This window comes from Vitis riparia, chromosome 3 (assembly GCF_004353265.1).
Source record: "Vitis riparia cultivar Riparia Gloire de Montpellier isolate 1030 chromosome 3, EGFV_Vit.rip_1.0, whole genome shotgun sequence".
In the NCBI taxonomy this organism is placed as follows: domain Eukaryota; kingdom Viridiplantae; phylum Streptophyta; class Magnoliopsida; order Vitales; family Vitaceae; genus Vitis; species Vitis riparia.
Genome location: NC_048433.1, coordinates 2,169,490 through 2,190,552, shown reverse-complemented (window position 1 = coordinate 2,190,552; position 21,063 = coordinate 2,169,490). Strand labels below are relative to the sequence as shown.

General features: G+C 34.3%; 1 protein-coding gene across 4 annotated transcripts; it reads left to right on the top strand.

Moving 5' to 3' along the window:
* The first annotated feature begins 1,559 nt into the window (after positions 1-1,559).
* On the top strand, positions 1,560-19,986 carry LOC117911293 (protein DETOXIFICATION 45, chloroplastic). 4 transcript variants are annotated; one of them, XM_034825603.1, is made up of 15 exons: positions 1,560-1,673; positions 3,163-3,592; positions 5,496-5,638; positions 6,701-6,844; positions 6,987-7,162; positions 7,377-7,512; positions 9,907-10,003; positions 10,085-10,185; positions 14,473-14,636; positions 16,258-16,329; positions 16,482-16,598; positions 16,686-16,781; positions 16,882-17,003; positions 17,904-17,961; positions 19,674-19,986. In XM_034825603.1, the coding sequence occupies exons 2-15, from the start codon at positions 3,234-3,236 to the stop codon at positions 19,701-19,703; spliced, it is 1,815 nt and encodes a 604-aa protein (XP_034681494.1). In that variant the 5' UTR covers positions 1,560-1,673; positions 3,163-3,233; the 3' UTR covers positions 19,704-19,986. The 4 variants fall into 4 exon arrangements, with proteins under 4 accessions (XP_034681494.1, XP_034681493.1, XP_034681491.1 ...); XM_034825602.1 differs by having other exon boundaries at positions 1,560-1,849; XM_034825600.1 differs by having other exon boundaries at positions 1,560-2,800; positions 2,920-3,592.
* The last annotated feature ends 1,077 nt before the right edge of the window (positions 19,987-21,063 follow it).

Here is a 21,063-nt window from a genome sequence, read left to right as displayed (position 1 = left end):
GATCTGTTTGGGAATGTTCTTAAAATAGTTTCTGAAGAATATGAAGAATGTTTTATAAAGTTACTGATTCTGTATAATTGTATGTTTTTTTTTAATTTTTAATAGGAAATTGTAAGGCCTGTTTGGAAATTTTCTTAAAACAGTTTTTGAGTCGGTGTAAGGCTATGTTTGGTATGGGAAAAATGGAGGGAAAGAAAATAGAGAGGAGAAATGGAAGGAAATAAAAGAAGGAAGGAAAATAGAAAATAAATTTAAAATTAATAAATTATTTTTATATACATTTTTAAATTTATTTTATTTATTTGATTTAATTAAATAATTTTAAAATGTATAAATATTTAATCAATTTTAATTATATTTCATTTTCTTTCTTATTTTTTATGGTGAAATCAAACATGTTAACCGCTTTTTTTTCTTTCGTTGGGTGAATTTTTTATAAAAAAAATAGTTTTTTGAAAATCTGTTAGGAGTGCATATTTTATTTTATTTTTTATCAGTATTTTAAATAACAATTGAAAATTTACAGAACATTTTATAAAGCTACTCATTATGAATAATTGTATAATATTTTCCCGGGAAAAAACTGTTTTTTAAAATAAAATTTTATTTTTAGAAACAATTTAAAAGTGTGTTTAATTTTTTTTTTAAGAATTGTTTTCAAAGGTCTACTAAGCATAAATAAATATTAAAAAAAAAATCAAAGTGTAAAAATGGGAGGGTAAGAATAAGCAAATAAGATTATGAAATCACGTGTCTATTTTTTGGTAGGCTGTCACATTTTATTCCTTTTATAGAAGTTATTTTTCGGAATCATCGAATGACTTACTGAAAATTTGGAACGTAGTTGGCTAGCATGGACCTACAAACTGAGTTGTCTCGCTGCAAAATCATTATCCCAAATGACAGAAACCTTATTACATTATTATTATTATTATTAAGATAATGTTATGTTACAAAATTCTCCTTTTCCATACCATACCCACAAATGGGCCGAAACCATAGAACTTTCAATAAAAAAACCCATTTGATAGTTATTTTATGAAGCGGTTTTATATTTAAAATTTTTTATTATTCAATTATTAAAAATATTAAAAAGGTTTTTTTAAAATCATTCTCATACGCATTCGAAATTATTTTCTAAAAACATATTTTTACAAAATTAGAAAGGATAAATTTTTTATTTAAAAATATTTTCTTCTATAAATTTTGTCCTAAAACCATAATATTTTAGAAATAAATTTGAATTTTTTTTGTTTATATTCTAATATTTTGATTTTCGAATAAAATTTTATTTTTATTTTGAAAATTATTATCTAGAATTCCAAGGCATTGACGAACACATAGGAAAAAAAAAAATATAATTAAATAATTAAAAAAAAAAATCAAACCAGAATGCGCAAAAGAAATAAACTCGAGGACTAAATCAAACTTGATCCGTATCATTCATTTGGGCCCATTTTCTCTTTGGGATATCCGACGTGGACCGGTTCGTCGGGGCAGGACAAAAAATGGTACCGACTCGAACCGGTTCTTAACGGCTTCACAACTACGCGGTCGCACAAACCGCGATCGAATCGACAGTTCCGAGAAGGAACTCTTCGCCCGTACCGTCGTGGAGTGAGGAGTCTGTTTCAGTTCCATTTCTCGTTCTCTCTCCACATTTTCAGATAAAGGCTTGATTTTCGTTCTTTTCTGTATTCAGTTCTTTTGCTCTTCTTTTTGGTCTGTTTGGTTGCCGGCAAACTGTAGGAAAAAAGGAACTGTAAAAGAGAGAACACTGAATATCCTGTATTTATTTATTATTTATTTATTTATTTATTTTTTCAACTTTTTCGTAGCGATCACTAAGGTAAAACTCCCTTCTATACCTAGAATCGATTCTATAAACTGTTAATGCCAATATGTGTCTCGCTTTATGGTTGTGATTGACGTAACTTAGAATACTGGTAATTTCCCCCTTTTGTACTTTCTTCTGTGGCTTCTCTGTCATCCTCGCTTCTTTCTGTTTCTTTTTTTTCCTTGTTTTTATACTTATTCCTCTGTTTGGTTTGGTTGCTGGGAAACATAGGGAAAAAGGACCTACGAGAGGAGGAAACTCTGAATATCCTGTTTCGGACGTTTGATCTTGTTGTTTTTATTCATTTCTTTGTCTGCGGTTTCTAGCAGTCAAGCAGAGTGTTTATTTGTTTTCCAGTTTTTCAATTTTGAACCTGAAATTCAGGTTTAGTTTCGGTGTATATATGTGGAATCGTTTCTATGAACTGTGGATAGTTGTTGCCATTTGTATCTCGTTTATTGTTGTGAAAAATTCTGTAATTAAGATTACCTCTGATTTTTAACTCTGTTCTTTGCTTCACTGTCCTTTTTTTTTTTTTTTAACTTTTCTTTTCTTCTTCCTCTGTTTGCTTGTAGCAGAAAAGGAACTACAAAAATAAACTTTGGAAAATCCTGTTTTAGAAGTAATTTTTTGTTACCCTTTCTTTTTGAAGTTTGCAGTGATCAATTTTGAAGGTTGAATTCCCTTCCATACTGGGAAATTTGGAATTGAGTCTAGGAAATGTGGATTGTGAATGCAATTTTATTATTCATTTTTTAAGTTTTGAACTTGCTTTAGCTGGGATTACTGTTGATCTTCTTCACTTTTTTCTTTTTCTTATTTCTCTATATGCTTGTGGACAAACAGTAAGAAAAAAAGAACAAATTTTACTGTGATCAAGCAGATGATTTTTTGTTTTCTAATTTTGAAGGTTCAGTTCCCAGTTGTATGTGGAATCAGTTCAATAAACTGGGGATCATTCATGTAATTTTGTGTCCTGTTTTATTATTGTGTAAATTGCCATAATTGAGATTACTGGTGATTATTAGATTGATTCTCTATCATTCCGCTTTTTTATTTTCCTTTTTACTCTTTGATTGCAGAGAAGCTGAGGAAACAAGTTGCTGATATTCGTGTTCAATTCCATTCTAATGTTTGGAATTGAGTCCATAACCGTGGATTGTTAATGCAATTATTTATCTCATTTTGTTCCTCTGAAAATAATTGAGATAACTGTTAATTTTAGATTTTTTTTTTTTTTAAATTTTCAGCTCATGTTACTAAACTGTGATGTTTTATTTTCAAATTGATTTCTTTATTGATCTATATTATTTGAATGTGTTCAGGATATGTCCTTTGCATGTGCCTAGTGATATCATTGGATTTTGAATGTGGACTAGAACTATAAATCACTGACATGGCGGTTATGCAACTGAATGGTGGTGTTCTTGCTACTGGATTGACAAATACAGGGAGTGGAGGGGGTGTGATAAAGAAGATTACAGGGTCCTCTGTTGTGGTACAGCCAAGTGGAGAACACAATGCATTTGCACTTATTAAAAGAAAAGGGTTAAGATATGAAGATGTTACTAGATGTCATCATCAATCTCTAGACCTTCTAAGGCCATTCTCTCCATTGGTGACATGCCGTAGGAAACATGTCTTTCCTGTGTTCAATAATCACCTCGGATCGGATTGTGGTGTGGATTCTTCAGAGGTGGAAGAGAACATTGTTGTGGAAAAGGGGAATGATATTGGCAACTCAAGTGGAGTCTGGTAAGGCCAGGATCCACTTTATGTGGCATTTTGTAAATAATATTTTTTAGTTGTTGATTTTTATATGCATTTCATTAAAGGCCTGCATTTTTGTTTCCCTAAAACCTTTCATTCTCTAATTTCTTTTATCATCTTTATGCAATTCCTAGTATGATTTTAATATTTTTTATTTCTGCTAAACACAAAATAGACATATTAATATACCTATCAGTGAGTCTTTATTGAAATTGACTTTATACCAACCTGCAAATATTGGAGTAGCTCTCATTCTTGTCCCTTTTCCCTGTAGTAAATTCATTTATAGTTTGCGGGATCCATGTTTAGAAGGTGTAAGTAAATGCATTGGGTGGATTTCTTTTTTCTAAAAATGGATGATATTAAGATTAGGTTTATAAGTTTAGGCAAGATGTTTTAATGGGCTGGTTTGGACCATCACATTTTCTCTAGGTTTTCATGTGGTAGCCCATTGGCCTACCACATCCTTGGAATGCAGCCTCTCACAGTGTTCTCTGGTGCATGGAGATTGGGCTCGGTGGGAACAACTTATATATATATATACCAGGGAGGGTTCTAGAATGCCCCAGGAAATTCAGGAGCTGCCTAGAATTTTTAAAATTTATTTGTTTTGTTTAATTTTTGGACTTGTACCATTTATTTAGTTAATTAATTTCAATTTTATGTAATTTGAATTTATTTGGATGGTTATGAACTAGTTGTAGGAACTTCTGTTCTAGACTTGGGATAGAGACTTTGTTGATTTTTCTCAAATTGGACTTTAATGATATTTATAAGTTAGTGAAATGAATTCTTAGTTTGGAGAAATTTTATTTAAATTTAAACTGCAATTTATTTTGAAAAAAAATAAAAATTCAGGGTGGTCAGGTTGATTGCCAACTTGAATTAGGATTAACCCTTAGGGTCAAACCTTTGACCTAGAGACAAGGGTTGAGTTCTGGGTTTCCCGGAATTTGGGTTTTGGACCATTACGGTTTCTTTGAGTTTTTCTGTGATAGCCCATTGGGCTACCACATCCTTGGAATGCAGCCTCTCACAACGTTCTCTGGTGCATAGAGATAGGGCTAGGTGGGAACAACTAATATATATGTATATTTGTGTGATGGAGGTTTCTGATTATTTGAGTTGTAGGTGGCATTTTCTTGTTTGCTCTTTTGCTGGCTCCTTTGGAGTTTCTGGAATATGTGTTTGTACTTGGATTGAACCCCTTCAACACCTTTCAGTGGGCTAACATGAAAAAAAAAAAAATGTTGAGTCAACTTATTTGTACTTAGAGATTTAGATTTTGTGTTGTAAGCTATTACTAACGGGAGAAATTAGCTATTATATTTCAATAAGTATTTCAAAAGTGAAGAAGGGCCTGTGTGTGTGTATGTGTGTAACTAATTATTTTATTAGTTTGGTTTTCCTGTTCATCAGGATAGCCTTGTTTGTAAATACAGGAATACCTGCATGCAGACGTGGGGAACATTCTTCAACCTGCTTCTATGGATGTCCTTGGTCACTCATGTGTGAGTCGACAGGTTAAGGAACACAAAAATGTTTATAAAACTGGCTAGCATGTGCCTCTTAGTAACTTTTACACCATAAATTGTCAATCAACAAAGAAGTAACTTTATAGAAGATCCCAGAGGAAAATACACTAAACAGATTCCATTACATTCTAGAAACATACCAATGTTGCAAACTTAGTAAATATCAAATAGGTCTTAGAGTGTACCAACAATTTAACAGGCTAATTCTTTGTAGGTTTGAGGTTTCCTACCTGTAAAGAGTCTTAAGAGCTTTGTTTTCCATCCTGTGGAGTTTGCTACTGTGTTTTGTTTTACAAATTGTCTCCTCTTTGGTTTAGATAATAATTCTTATCTGCTAGTTTTTTTGTTTGCAGTGAATTGAAAGGGATTACTGCAACTTTATCACGTTCTTTGGGAGTCAAACGTGAGCTCATTATGCTTTCTTTGCCTGCAATGGCTGGACAGGCTCTTGATCCTTTGGCACAACTGATGGAGACAGCTTATATTGGTAGATTGGGTTAGTTCATTATATAGTGTTTATTACCCACACCTTGGTTTTGTAATGGTTCTGGATAAGCTTTTTAATTTTTTTTTTTTTTAAATCCTCCTGACATCACTCTGATACTGTATGGTTTGAGTCCTTTGATAGATTTCTGGTTTCTCTTTATTATTTTTATTTTATATTTTATTTTATTTTTTATTTTGTTCTTGGTTTTCATTTTTTAATTTGTTTATGTGAAATGTTTTTGATATGGAGATATTGGATTCCTTTAGTTGTGTTATTTGATGTTAAGAGAGATTGGACCAAATTCATTGTGTGAATGTTTCTTTGATGTTAACAACTTAGAATTGACTTTCTGATTATTGTCATTTTATTAGAAATTTAAAGGTGGAGTATATTAGTCCCATAATTTCTTTCTGCTTCTCTCTTGATTGTGTTAGTTTGTTCTATAATTGCTTTTTTAATGTCTCTAATTTAAAGGTGTATTATCAGTACCATATTTTCTTTCTGCTTCTCTCTTGATTGTGTTAGTTTGTTCTTTAATCACTTTTTAATTTCTTTCCCTTCATTAGATTTGCAATCTTAATTTTTTTTCATTACTTTGCACATTACATGTCATTGAAGACTGTGTATGAATGATATTTACAATCTTACATGGTCTTCATTGGATTTGAAATCTTGAATTTTTTCTAGTATCTTGCACATTACATGCCATTGAAGGCTTTGTGTATGAATGAGTGATTTCAGTCTTACATGGTTGAATCATAGATTCAAGGATTTATTTTTTTTTCTCTTGTCAATTTTAAAATATGAAAAGTTACGACTTTCATGTGAAATAGGCTGCAGCTGTATATGTTAATGTAGTGAATGTGATTTTTCCTAATTAGATTACGTGAATGTCATTTGAATTAACTATCAGATTACTGAGATGGAAGCATCATGGATTTGTCATTATGTTTCTTGAGATGAGCATATGTAATAGAAGCAGAAGCCTACGGCAAAAATGAGGGTCACGGTCTTTTCCTTTGCCAAAGTTAAGCCTTTTATTTGAAATAAATTCGTAATTTGTGTTTGTAGGCCCTGTGGAGTTGGCTTCTGCTGGTGTTTCCATATCAATATTCAACATTATATCAAAGCTATTTAACATTCCTCTCCTGAGTATTTCCACTTCGTTTGTGGCTGAAGACATCTCAAAGAATGCTATCAACAATTCAGCCTCAGGTGATGTAAATAAATGTTGCTTCCTTGATGATCTTAAGTGAATGTTGTGTAGGCATTTGTTTCTGAGTTTGTGGCACAAGCTAATGGAGTTGGCTCAAATGCTTTTACTTGCATTTCTAAATTTTGACTGATTGGTATGCAGAAGAGTTTTATCAAGAAGAAAGTACAAATGGAACTCCTTTTGTTGGAGTAACTGAAAGAATGCAGCTATCATCTGTTTCTACGGCTTTACTTTTAGCTGTTGGTATTGGCATCTTTGAGGCTTTTGCCTTGTATTTTGGATCAGGATGGTTCCTTAACTTGATGGGCATACCATCGGTAGGGTTTATTCTCTGTTGGTGTAGCACATTTGCCTTGCAATTATTAGAATATGTCTTGCAATTATTAGAATACCAATTTATTTGTAGTAAAATTCTATACATCCAGTTCGTTCCATTTCCAATTGTATTGCCCATTTTATTTTTCCTTTTCCCCATGTCCATTTATTTCTGGTTACAGTAAAGACATTTTCATGAAGTTCATTTCTTAACAGGCTTCATCCATGCATGCTCCAGCACGTAGATTTCTTTCACTCAGAGCCCTTGGAGCTCCTGCAGTTGTTGTTTCTTTGGCTCTTCAAGGCATTTTACGTGGTTTTAAGGATACAAAGACCCCGGTCTTATGTCTAGGCAAGTCTTTAGTCTACCTGTTGAACATAGAGTGTAATGTATGGAAATTGTCTGATTTCATTGGACATCTGTTTTACCTATAGAGATTATGAAATGTAGATAATTTCATGTCTCACAAGATTTCTGTTGCGTTTGCTTCACTTTATAGTTTAATATATTTTGATACAGTTCATAATGTTTGTTTAACTTACCCATAAATCATGGTGGAAATACTGAATTACTTAGTTAGCCGTCATCTATTAATCATTATTGCTGCATTTCTGGGGGGATGGATTTCCCTGTTGTGGGGGTTAACAATATGATCATAGGGCCCTCTTGTGCAAATGGAGTTGGCGTTTTGCGGTTGAAAGGGACTCCTATTGGAAGCTTATTATTAGTATGAAATTTGGGATTAAAAGAGGTGGGTGGAGTACCCGAGGGGTTAGGGAGGCTATGGGGTGGGGCTTTGGAAGGAAATCAGTAAGGAAGGGTTGTTGCTGCTCAACAATGTTTCTTTCTCGGTGGGGGATGGCAAAAGGGTGAGGTTTTGGAAAGATATTTGGTGTGGGAACATTTCCCTTTGCGAGGCCTTTCCCTCCTTGTATGATCTAGAGGTTTCTAAAGACGGTGGGTAGCGGACTATTGGGATTCAACGGGGGAAGAAGGAGGGTGGACTCCCTGCTTTCTTAGACCTTTCAATGATTGGGAGATGGAGGAGGTGGAGAGATTCCTTTCGACCATTCAGGGAAAGAGGCTGAATGCTGATGTGGAGGATAGGATGGTGTGGAAAGAGACGAAAAATGAAATTTTCACTGTAATGTCCCTTTACAACTCTCTTGATCATAGCAGTGCAGTCTTGTTTCTGTGGAAGATTATTTGGTGTCCGTATGTTCCTACAAAGGTGGGTTTTTTTGCTTGGGAAGCTTCATGGGGGAAGGTTCTTACTCAAGACCGGCTCAAGAGGAGGGACTGGTATTTAGCTAACAGATGTTCCTTGTGTTGTGCTGAAGAGGAGACAATAAACCACATACTTATTCATTGCTCTAAGGCAAAGATTTTGTGGGATCTCGTGTTTTCTCTATTTGGTGTTAATTGGGTCCTTCCGCTCACGACTAGAGACAGGCTTTTAGGTTGGCGTATTACATTTAAGGATAAGAAGCATAGAAAGGTTTGGCGGGCAGCTCCTCTTTGCTTATTTTGGACGGTTTGGAAGGAAAGAAATAGGATAGTTTTTGATAATGAGGTCTTGGTGGTTCAAAGATTGAAAAATTCCTTTATTTGTAATCTCTTTTCTTGGGCTAAATCTTCTATAGTTGTAGGCCCCTTAACTTTGTTTAACTTTGTGGATTGGTTGGGTTCTTGTTGAGGGCTGGTGAGGGTTTTTCCCTTTTGTTTTTCTGTTTTTAGGCAGCAATTGTATACTCCCTGTATGCTCTGGGTCGCCTTTCAAGCACCCTTTATCTATAAAAAAAAAACAATATGATCATAACTTGATAGTGGTCATTTCAATGTTATGTGGAATTGGTATGGTTATCAGGTGCTATCATATGATTAAATGTCAGGTTCATCTGTCACCTTGTGATGCAAACTGCATGCATTGGTTCATACATGATTTATTTACTACCTGTCTGAAGGGAAACTAACTTTATAAATGTTTCACAAGTAATACTGATAAAGAATTATTCAACTGCAAAACAAGTCAGAACCCCTTAATTTTAGTTGTGTCTAGAGATCTATCCTATCCGATCTAAAATTGGAATGGGTTGACGTGTTAGACAAACATCACTTATGACTTAACCATACCTAAACCAATAGCATATGGGTTACAGAAGTGGTTGAAAACAACAAAATGGTTTTCTATCTTTTTTCTCATCCAATTGCTTTTGGTTTGAGTGATGAAGTTTTTATCATGGTGTTATGGTGCCTGGTCTTAGGTGCAAGAATATGTCTGCTTCTGTTAACGTTTTAAGGAAAGCCAAGTTGATCTCTTTCTGATATGAAAATGAACTTGGCATATCAGTCTGTTTGATTCCTTATTGTGTCTGGTCCTGTGATTGGGTAATGTATTAAATCTATATGTTCACATGTAAAAAATGAAAGAAATCTATTTTGGTATTGAAGAAAAGAATGAGGCAATGGTGATTTGGGTACTCTGATATTTGGAACAGGCAAGAAAATAGTCTTTGAAGAATCTTTTAAAACAATTGCTATTGCTATTACTCTATAATTCGTGGGGTTTCTTTTGCCTGGATTATACCTTCTCTTCTAATTTTGTTCCAGGATCTATATGACCTTCTCTTATCATTTTGGCCATTTACTTTCTTCTCTCTTTTGAAACAATTAACTGTAAGCCTTGACAAGTTTTTCATTTTTGGTACTAGTCTTCCTAATGTTTGATAGTTGTTCCATATGCAGGTGTTGGTAATTTTGCAGCTGTCTTTTTGTTCCCCATACTTATGTATTATTTTCAATTGGGTGTTACTGGAGCTGCCATTTCCACTGTTGTGTCTCAGTATGTTGTTTCTGCATAACTTTCTTCCTCTCTCTTGCTCGATTTGTTTAACAATAGTCATGCTAGATCTTTATGTTTCAGATACATTGTCACCTTTTTAATGATTTGGCACCTCAATAAGAGAGCTGTATTGTTGCCCCCAAAGATGGGAACACTGCAATTTGGTGACTATATCAAATCTGGTGAGTGTTCTCGTGTTATTCTGTTTTGTTTTGATTTTATTTAATTTTTGCATGTGGATATGTTTGTTTGGAAAAAATGAGGCATGACTAGAGTTTCTTAACAATCATTTTTTACTGATTTCTATGATATAATATTTGATTGGTTGTATCCATTATGCCCTTGCGTCATTTTATGGAATTGTCCATGGAGTAACCCATCAGTCCTAAGTTTAGTTTTTTGGTTTTTCTGGAGCCCCTGTTGCTCTCTAATTTGTGCTTTTCTTTTTTCTCCTTATTTTTATTTTTTATTATGTTTTGCACTTCAGACTCAGATTTTAAACACTTGGTAGCAAGTACTGTTGAACAACCAATTTTTTCTAAAGCTTGTAGGATGCAAAGATGTCAATGCAAGAACACATAGATCAAGTCATAACACACAAAAGTACACGTTAAGCTTGTAGGGTGCAAACATGTTAATGCAAGAACACATAGATCAAGTCAATCACACACAAAGGTATATAGGGTTTTAATGTGGTTCGACTAATCATGCCTACATTCACGAATGAGAGAGAACATTCCACTATATTATAGAGAATATTACAGAGGATAGAAATCAAATATAACTATGTAACTCCTAAAACATTCCATGTATCCCCCCACTTCTTATATCTACACCTCTAACCAAGAGCACTCTCACTCCACTGGGTGTCTTCCACTCTACCTCTATGTCATAATCTTTTCCCTCATGACCTAGAATATTTATAGAGATGTTCTTAATAACTTTCCTGATATCATAAGGAACTCTAATATTACAATCACATGTCAATATAGAAAATATACTACACAATATTCTTTACAAAAAAGAAATATATACCAATTAGGAATTTGAGACACTTTCCAACAATTTCCACTTTGAATCAAATTCAATCGAATCAATATGTCATCCTTGTATAACACACATTTTTAGGAAACTTGTTTGAACCAAATCTTTACTCTATGGTAAGGTTTTCTTATACGCCATGATTCCATTCATGTATCTCTTGTCGTATGCCACGATCTCTTTGTGCTATGGATTTAAACCATCCCGACACTTCATAGTTCCCACCTTGCAAGATGTAATAAGTGATTAGGAGAAACTACGCTTATTCTGAATAACAAAAACATGCTTTTTATATCAAACTTCGATGAGAGAATAATTAACTCTCCATTCAACTAAAATTCCTTTTGCAATCCTCTTGTGTGCTTTGTTCTCCTCAGTTCTTCAATAGATCTTCAACCAAGACTTTAATACCATGTTGAACAACCATTTTTATTTTTATTTATTTTTTAATTTAAACTTGTAAGATTTGAGTCCTTGATGTATATCATGCACTCTAATAAGTACCATGTTAAAATTTGTGAATAACTTGTTAAATATTACACATTGTAGAGGATTAGTGGTTGATGCAATCCAATGAAACTTATTTGAGGTTTGGATGGATCGGATGCCTCAATATGGTTTATTTGCATAAATGGTCCAATAAGAGTATCGAACTAGGCAACGGTTAATGAGATGTGAGATCATAGCAGTGGTTCAGGAGGTTGGAATCTTAGATTCCATAGAGATTTTAATGATTGGGAGCTGGACGTGATTAGAGGATTGCTTATTATGCTCAGGGACTTCAAACTATCTTCAGAAGAGGACGTGGTGCTTTGGAAAGGGGGGGGGCATGGGAGGTATGGGGTGAAGGATGCCTACAACAAGCTGGTTGTTATCAATGCTGGTGATTTTCCGTATAGAGGCGTTTGGGTGGATAAGGTCCCAACCAAAGTGGCGTTTTTTGCTTGGGAAGCCGCGTGGGGGAAGATTCTGACCTTGGATAGGCTTCAAAAACGGGGATGACAATTTCCTAACCGATGTTTTTTGTGTGGGTGTGAAAAGGAGAGTGTAAATCACATTCTCTTGCATTGTATAGTGGTAAGGGCCTTATGGGAAATTATTTTTGCCCTAGTGGGGGTTTAGTGGGTGTTCCCAGAGTTGGTGAAGGAGGCGTTATTAAGTTGGAAGGGCCCCTTTGTGGGGAAGAAGAGGAAAAAAATTTGGAATTCTATACCATTGTGTATTTTTTGGACGGTATGGAAGGAAAGAAATAGGTTAGCCTTTAAGGGAGGGGTTCTAAATATACAGAAACTCAAAAATTCTTTTGTTTGTACCTTGTGGAGTTGGGCTAGGGTGTACATTGGAGAGGAGTCCTCTTCACTCTTAGGTTTTTTGGAGTGGCTAGCGGCCACTTAGGGAGGGTAAGGGTGATTGTTTTTTTGTGCTCTTTTTGAGGCAAATTGTATACGTCCTGTATGCTTGGTGGCCTTTGCCCTTTAATATATTCATGATATTTATCAAAAAAAAAAAAAAAAAAGAGTACCGAACTAGGCAAGGAGCTAAAATGACCCAATCCAACAATTGGTCCTTTCTAGTTCTAATTGTTGTGGTTTACTTTAGTTGGGTTGGATTAAAGTTTCCTTTTATATTCTTTAAATCCAATGAAGTCCAGGGTAATTATCTCCACCATCCTCTTAATTGGGAATTCAATTTTATGTTTCATCTTAGTGTTCCAATATTTAAGTTTTTAAATCATAAAGTTAGACATCAAACTTGGACATGCTGGTGGCTATTTTGGGTTGTGAGGTGGGGAAGTTGCCCTCCACTTATTTAGGCTTGCCTATGGGAGCACCATTGAGATCTGTGTCATTTTGGCTACAATTGAGAAAAGATTTTGTGGAAGGTTAGCATATTGGAAGGGTCCACATCTTCTTGAGGGAGTGTTGCTCACTTTAATTAAAGGCATTCTTTATTGTCTTCCTATCTATTTTATGTCCATTTTTCTGATCCCTAGAGCTGTAAGGATGAGGCTGGAGAAGATTCAATGTGATATCTTGTGGGGGGGCCACACTTTAGAGATTTCGTGTGAGGCGGTGACTTGTTTGTTTAGATGAAAGAGAGGCTTTTGGCATCAAAAGGCTAGTTGAGTTTAACAAAGCTTTACTTGGGAAATGGCTTTAAAGTTTACATAGAGGAGTTGGAAAATTTTGGAGGAGTCGTTCAAAAGGTGGAAGGTAGTTGGATCTCAAAGAAGGTGAGGGGCCTGACACGGGCCTTTAAAAGCAGTGAAAAGAGGATAGGATAATTTCATACCCTGCATGAACACTATTGTTGTTGATGGTACTAGGACGAAATTCTGGTTTGATGCTTGGTGTGGAGATTGCTCCTTAAAGGATTACTTCCCTTCTTTGTTGGGCCTTACTTTCAGTAGAAGTTCTCAGATGGCTGATTTTTAGGGTGGAAGTAGACAGTGGCTCTCCTCCCCTTGTGTTTGAAGAAATTTTATAGATAGGGAGATGAGGCTACTACAAGATTTTCTTTGGTTTATCCATTTGTAGTTTTGAAGTCAGATTGTTCAGATAAGCAAGGTTGGGGTTCAAAAAAGATTAGAAAGTTTTCAGTTAAATCTTTTATTAGTTTTTTGAGTTTGATGGAGGAGGGCTCCTTTCTTGGGAAGAAGGTTTGGGGACATTTGACACCTAGTAGAGTCTATTTCTTTGCTTGGAAGTCGGTTTGCAAGAAAGTTCTTATGTTGCATTAGCTTAAAAAACAAGGATGATCTTCAGTTAGTTGGTGTTTGCTTTGTAACCAGGATGCACAGGTAAATTGTATCCTGAATTGATGTAAAATGGCTTATAATTGTGGGATTTGGTATTTTCTTATTTGGTATTTCATGGGTGCTCCCATGATTGGCCAAGGAATTATTGTTCCTGCAGATGTAAGGGAAGAAATTTTGGAAGTTGACTCCTTCTTGCTTGATGTGGTCTTTACAGAAGGAGCTGAACAGAAGTTATTTTGAGAGGGTGGGGACCTTGTGGGTTTAGAAAATTATTTTTTTTATTTGTACTCCTGGACTAGCCTGGTCCCTAGTTGCAACTTTTTCACCATTCTTGATAATGTTGACCTCCCTGGTAGGATTTAAGAAACATTCTGTTGTTTGTCTTTGGTGCACTTTGTATACATTCTATTTACTTGCATTGCACTCCATTTTTTTAGGCACCTTCAGTATTTTGCCTATTAAAAAAGGGGATTTTATATTTCTTTTCATGTATTTGGCTGGTGGCTATCACCTCCCTCCCTCCCTCTCTCTCTCTCTCTCTATATATATATATATATATATATATATATATATATATATATATATGTATGTATATATATATGTATGTATGTATGTATAAATGTATGTAGATTTTGTAATTGCTTCTTTTAAAAATTTGGGGCTTCTTTAGGTGGTTTTCTTCTTGGGAGAACTCTTGCTGTCCTTGCAACTATGACCTTGGCAACATCAGTGGCGGCTCGTCAAGGCCCAATAGCAATGGCCGGCCATCAAATATGCTTGCAAGTATGGTTGGCTGTTTCGCTCCTCACTGATGCACTGGCTGCATCTGCTCAGGTAAAAAAATTTCAGTTTTTGAATAACATTTTGAATTTGTTCTCACAAATCATTTTCATTTGTTGCCTCTCTATTTTCCCATTTAATTTCTCTATACTTAACATTTTCTTTTATCAGAAACAAAATATATATATTTATAATAGTAAAGTTGAAGAGATGGATGAGAGGCCCTTACACAAAGTACAAAACCTGATCAAAGTAAGACTATACTCCTCCACTGTACAAGGAGAACTACTGATAAAAGCATGTACAAAATATTTCAGAAACCAAAACCAAATTTTCTCAAACGTTATCCACCCCTTTCGAATTACAAATCGAAAGCCAACCAAGTAGAATAACATTAAGTGGAATTCCTCTATATTTAACATTAAGGTGTGGCTGGGGGATTATTGATTGCTTATGATTTTAATCCTTAATCAATGAAACAAAATTCTCATTAGGAAATAAAGCTTGACAACTTGGAATGTGGTAACACTTACAGGAAAAGGAAGGACTGATGGATGAAATGGTTGGAGGAACATCTAGTGTACCTTTTTCTTCTCTACTAGAAACCTAGTAGTAAGCAAAAATCTAGGAAAATTCTGAATGCAGGATATAACCTCTAGTAACTTGGGAAATAGAGAATGGGCTAAGGAATAATATAAACAAACCTGTGTTAGGAGAAGAGACAAATAATATCATGACTGCATATGCACCTAAAGTAGAAATGGACAAACTTATTGTGTGGCAATTTGAGAGTATGAGAATGAATTAATTCTGGTGACATACCTATCAAAAAAAAATTAATTCAGGTGACATCCGACAGAGCCAAAGGTTTATGCAAGAATACTTAAAATAGCCAAAGGAAAAGAGTGAAGGGTAGAAGAAGTCCATGGGGCTCTGGATTTGGAGAGAAGTATGAGCTTGGAGATGCTATCTTATAACTTGAAATGTTAGACAATTTACTTATATCAAGCACATGCTTTAAGATGGTTCATTCATGTGAAATGAAGATTTATGGACACATTAGTTTGGAGAAATCATTTGACACTTGATGAAGGCATCAAAAGAAATAAGAGGTAGGCTAAAAACCACAGTAAGGATGTTGAGAAACATCATGATTGCAAAGGATCTGACAGGAGATAGGGCTCGGGATAGATCTAGATGGCAGAGTGTGAGAGGCTAGCTCAGGTGGCTAATGGGGTGGGGATGAGGAGGTTCCACGTTCAGTTCTGTGTACCGTGTTGAAAAAAAAAGGTTGCCTTATTAACAAGATGGCAGGGAGGTCTTGGGCGTTGTTTGTACACTTAGTGTTTACTTTTCGCTGCTTCTAGGCATTTCTAATACAACTCATATTTACCTACCAAAAGAAACAAGATGGCAGGGAAGTATCCATTTCCTTGATTCCTAGTAGATAGCATGAAGGTTTTATTGAGCTGAATTGAATTGTATTACCCAGTAGAAGATTTTTATTTTTATTTTTATTTTATTTATTTTTTATTGCCTACTGTGTTGTGCACTTGGTCCAAAGACTAAATGTTCTGAACAAGCTGAAAGTGTAGCATTTTTTGCTTAATTACTAATACTTCCTAGTTAGGTCAGCTTATACGCACCTTTGTTTTGGCATTTTATTTACTTCTAGGCCATGATTGCAAGTTCTTTATCGAAAGGTGACTACAAGGCTGTGAAAGAAATTACCTACTTTGTATTAAAGGTAAGTTACTCTTCTAGGTTTCTCCATTATTTTCTGAGTTTCTGCCACCCCTGAAGTATGGTAGAATATCCCAGCTTTATCCAGAGCCAGATTTATTGGTTCTTTATGTGTAGAATATGCTTTTTCTGATTCTGTTTGTATATGTTTTCCAGACAGGATTATTCACTGGTATTTTCTTGGCTGTGGCTTTGAGTGCATTTTATGGTTCCTTAGCCACCATATTCACCAAGGACATTGAAGTGTTAGGAATTGTTAGGACTGGGGTACTGGTATGTATGCATGTTGATGTTGCTTTCTTTTAAATTTTAGTTTCTATTGTATCTGGGAGTTCTTACATGTTTCTAAATTTGTCACAGTTTGTCTGTGCCAGTCAACCTATAAATTCTTTAGCTTTTATTTTTGATGGCCTCCATTTTGGTGCATCAGACTTCCCATATGCTGCTCGCTCTATGGTAAGCTCCTCTCTGTCAAAGTTGGAACTTTTCTGGGATTTGTTAACCAGGATATAAGTCACAGATATGGCTTCTTTTAACATTTGTAAGTGATTAATAGATGGTCATTGGGGCAATATGTTCTGCCTTTTTGCTTTATGTTCCTTCTCTACTTGGTCTTCAAGGAGTTTGGCTGGGCTTGACTCTCTTTATGGGCTTGCGTATGGTGGCAGGAGTGATCAGGTAAAATTTGTAGTAGCATAGGCTTCTCTTCTCCCTTTAAACTTACATTGGAGAAATTCAGGAGTTCTTATAGAATATAATTTATGAATTGGTAAGCCAACCTGACAGTGGGGAAATGCTGCTATTTGAAATTGATAAAAATCACTGTTATTTTAAATTATCGGTTTATGGATTAGTTAGAATAGTGTACGGTTGGTGTTATAATGAATTTTTGTTGTAAACATGATTTCAGAAGTGTGGTTTCTTTAGAGGTGCATTCTTTTGTGATCCATTCCATATGGGTGTTATGTTGACACATTTGAGATGCTTTATACAATTTTCTGGAAGGTATGCACTATCAAGGTGGGAAACCTTCTGAATTGATGGGCAAGCTCAAACTAAGGGATGTAAGTGCAAACGACACCGACAACCAGACCTTCCCTCCCTTAGAGGGCGAGTGAAATAGTCATTAAAGAAATGTGTGGAGAAACTCTTAGACAAAAAAAACAAAAAGAGAAAAAAAAATAAAAAATAAAAAAATAAAAATTGCAAGACATTTTTAAATTAATCCCATTTCTTGGTCTTATGTTAACTTGGGAAGAGTATTTAGTGGTAGTCTGGGTGCTAGCAGTGTTAAGAGCCCTCTCTCAACCAAAACTTTGAAACCTGCATATCAAAATTGCAAGACATTTTAAATTAATACCATTTCTTGGTCTTATGTTAACTTGGGAAGAGTATTTGGAGGTAGTGTGGGTGCTAGCAGTGTTAAGAGCCCTCTTTCAGCCAAAACTTTGAAAACCTGCATATAAGGTTGTCCCAATTTTTGTAGATACGATAACCCTATGGACCTATGGTCTTATTTTCTTGTTTCAAACATGTGTATGCTTTTATATTCTAATAACTACTATATTTATTTTTCAGATTAGCATCGAAAACTGGTCCATGGTGGTTCCTGCATGAGGACTTCCAGACGGCAGAGGTTGGTGAATGTTCATTATTCTGTTTATGGATCAGAGTTTTCTAATTTGATAGCATGTATTTAACTTCATATCCTTTATCTGATAATGTTTGAATGTCTTATTTGAGCTGTTTCCAACTTAGTGGTACATTAATTTGTCTTTGCTGTTCTACAAATTATGCTATCCAGTGAGTTGGTCTTTTACAATGCTGGGAATGGTAAGGGTTTGCTTTGGGTTATGAAAATTAGTTCTAGAAACAAGTTTCACCTTTTTCCTGGAGAACATTTTGAGGAGAAATGCACCTCATGAAGGATCAAAAACCTTATTTAAGTCATTGTGTCTAACTGCTTTTAGTGATATAAACTGCCTAATTAGAGGAGTATTATAGACTCAGTTATAGCAGCCCGATTTAACATCTTAGTAATAAGGATTATATGTCTATTTTAATATTTGAAACATAAGTTCAGTGGTCATGTGAACCTTCTTTATATGCATGTGCACTGTGCTCTCTTTTTGTTGAAGTTCCAGAGGATACTGAATATTATACCATTCACATGAATGTTTCAAAATCGTTGAGCTTTGAATATACTGTACATATATCACAAACACGTCATTCACCCTAGACATAAAAGGAGAATGAGAAGAGGCTTTTGGCTATTTACCCATCTTCAAGTCTTTACTTGGACCATAGACATATCTGACATCTGGACACATACCACATCTGACATGAGTATCCAAGTACATTTAATATAGGCCTTGAAAAACCTTTAAATGATATCCAGAGAGTCTTTTATGTTGCCGTCACCTGTAAATTTCATCTTGTGAATATTTTATCTAAAGACAATTTTTATTTTTCTTATTATGGAATGTGGTAAAAGTTCCATATGTGATTGTATTTGTTTTACCAGTTTAATTAGTCTTGCTCTTGATGTGATTCTGTCTTGTCCTAAGCAACTGACTGGGAATCTTTTAATTGATGATAGGAATGTTTCCATGCATAAGCACCGGTGTACTTTGTTGTGTTATTGCACTCTTTAATAAATTTCATTATCGGATATCAAAAAATGTTCCTGTGCATAAGTAGTTGAGCTGTTTATTGGGTCATAATATAAAGATTCTAAACTAAACCTGTTTCCTGATGATAATCTTCTCAAGATACTCAAAGCTGAATCTAATTATAGAATTAGCAATAAGAATTGATTAGGAATTCCATGACAGAAATAGACAAGCAAGAAGTTTCCTGTCTGTGTGGGTCCAAGAATCCAAAACTAAAGAAAAACTAGAGTTCTAAGATGAAAGTATAATTTAAGTTTGAATATGTGGTTTATTTAATTTGAGAAAGAATGTCTCAAATTTGATTAATGCTTGTATTTAGAATTCAGAAAGGATCTGCAACAGTATACTGTCCTATATCTTTGTGGAAATATGGTTGTTTCAGATTTTCATTCTTTTCAGCACCTATGTCGATATGGTACTAAATCAGTAGTTCTATCTCTCTGTCTGTCTCCTCTCCCTCACTCTCTCTTCCTCCCTCCCTCCCGCCCCACCTTTTCTATCTCTCTTTGATCAGAAAAAGGCAGGTAAACCACAACTATACCCTAGAGCAAGTGGCATGGTGTTTAAGTTATGCAATAAATTCAATCAAGTAGAGTTGTTAAGTGTTTGTTCCCTGAATGAGGTTTTATTGGTTCATCCGTAATCCTTGTTTCTCATTTCTTGATGTCATATGCAGGTGATGAATTTTGGATCTAAAACCGCCTAACTGGATTCAATTTTTGGATTGCACTTGTTGAGATGGGACCGGTCTATGATGGAGTCTAGGAAACCAGTGACTGTAGTGTATGACACATATCCCTGAGACATGATTCGATTGTACTTAACGGTATTTGAATATTTTTCTTAGATGATAAGCAGTTTTTTAGTCTCTAATTCATGAAATTGTATAGATTTATTTCTTTGGCAATATTCTGAATCCCTTGAGTTTTATTACCTTCTTTTGTTGTTGGAATGATGCTATATTCTCCAAAATTTCCAGTTTTCACCCATCAGTATTATATGTTTACTCATTCTTCCATAGTGCTGCATCAAATTTTTGAATAACAGTAATCCATTGAACCATAAGGCTCAAACAATTCAGCAATCCTTCGTTTGTCAGGTTCCATCTCTTCTCCTTTCACAGTTGATGCTTGTACAATATATGAATTGCACCTATACATGATCTCTTTGTCCTCGCCTGAAATTAATATTTGTATCAATTAATATCTTATATGCTTTTTTCATGTATGAAGTGTGTGTAATCTATTTTGATTAGGTAGCCCAAAACAAAATGAATTTATATATATCCCTTCATCTGTTAATAATATTCATATATTTAGACTACGTTTGATTGATTTGATAGGATAGAAGAAGAGAGATAATATTTTAAGATATCATTTCCAATAATATATTAGGATATTATATCGCTTGCACAAGGAATAGAAAATAAAATGGAAAAAATATTACATTTTAATATTTAATTTTTATTTAAAATAAAAAATATATGGCATCCTAATGTTAGTTATTAAAACAACTATGAAATCTTTCTTATGTTTGGTTTTATATGGAAATCTTTTTATGATTTATAATTTGGTGATTTTTTATTTCTTTGTTAATAATACTCATGTATATATTAAATATTATTTTAAATAAAAATATTATATATTATTATTATTTTAGGTTGAATTATATACTTTTTAAAAAAATGAGTAAATAGAAAAGAATTAAAAAAAAAATCAAGAAAATGAATGAGAAAAATAAATTTATGATTCACGGGATATATGTCTCACATTTCAATTTTGGATTATTATGTTTGTTCAATATGAAGGGTATATGATAATGTATTTAATTGAATATGATATACCATAATTGATGAGATAATATATTGTTTCCTGTTTACCAATCAAATATGAAATTGAATAACATACTGCATGAGTTTGATGGTGACCATTGTCCTAGTTGTTGGTGCTTTGTTGGTTAACTTTTGAATTGTGGGCTGTTCTATGATGGTATGTTTTATGAATATGAACTATGTAAATAATTTCAACCTGACTCCTTGAGGAAAAAAGCGAGGGAGGAAGAAAAGA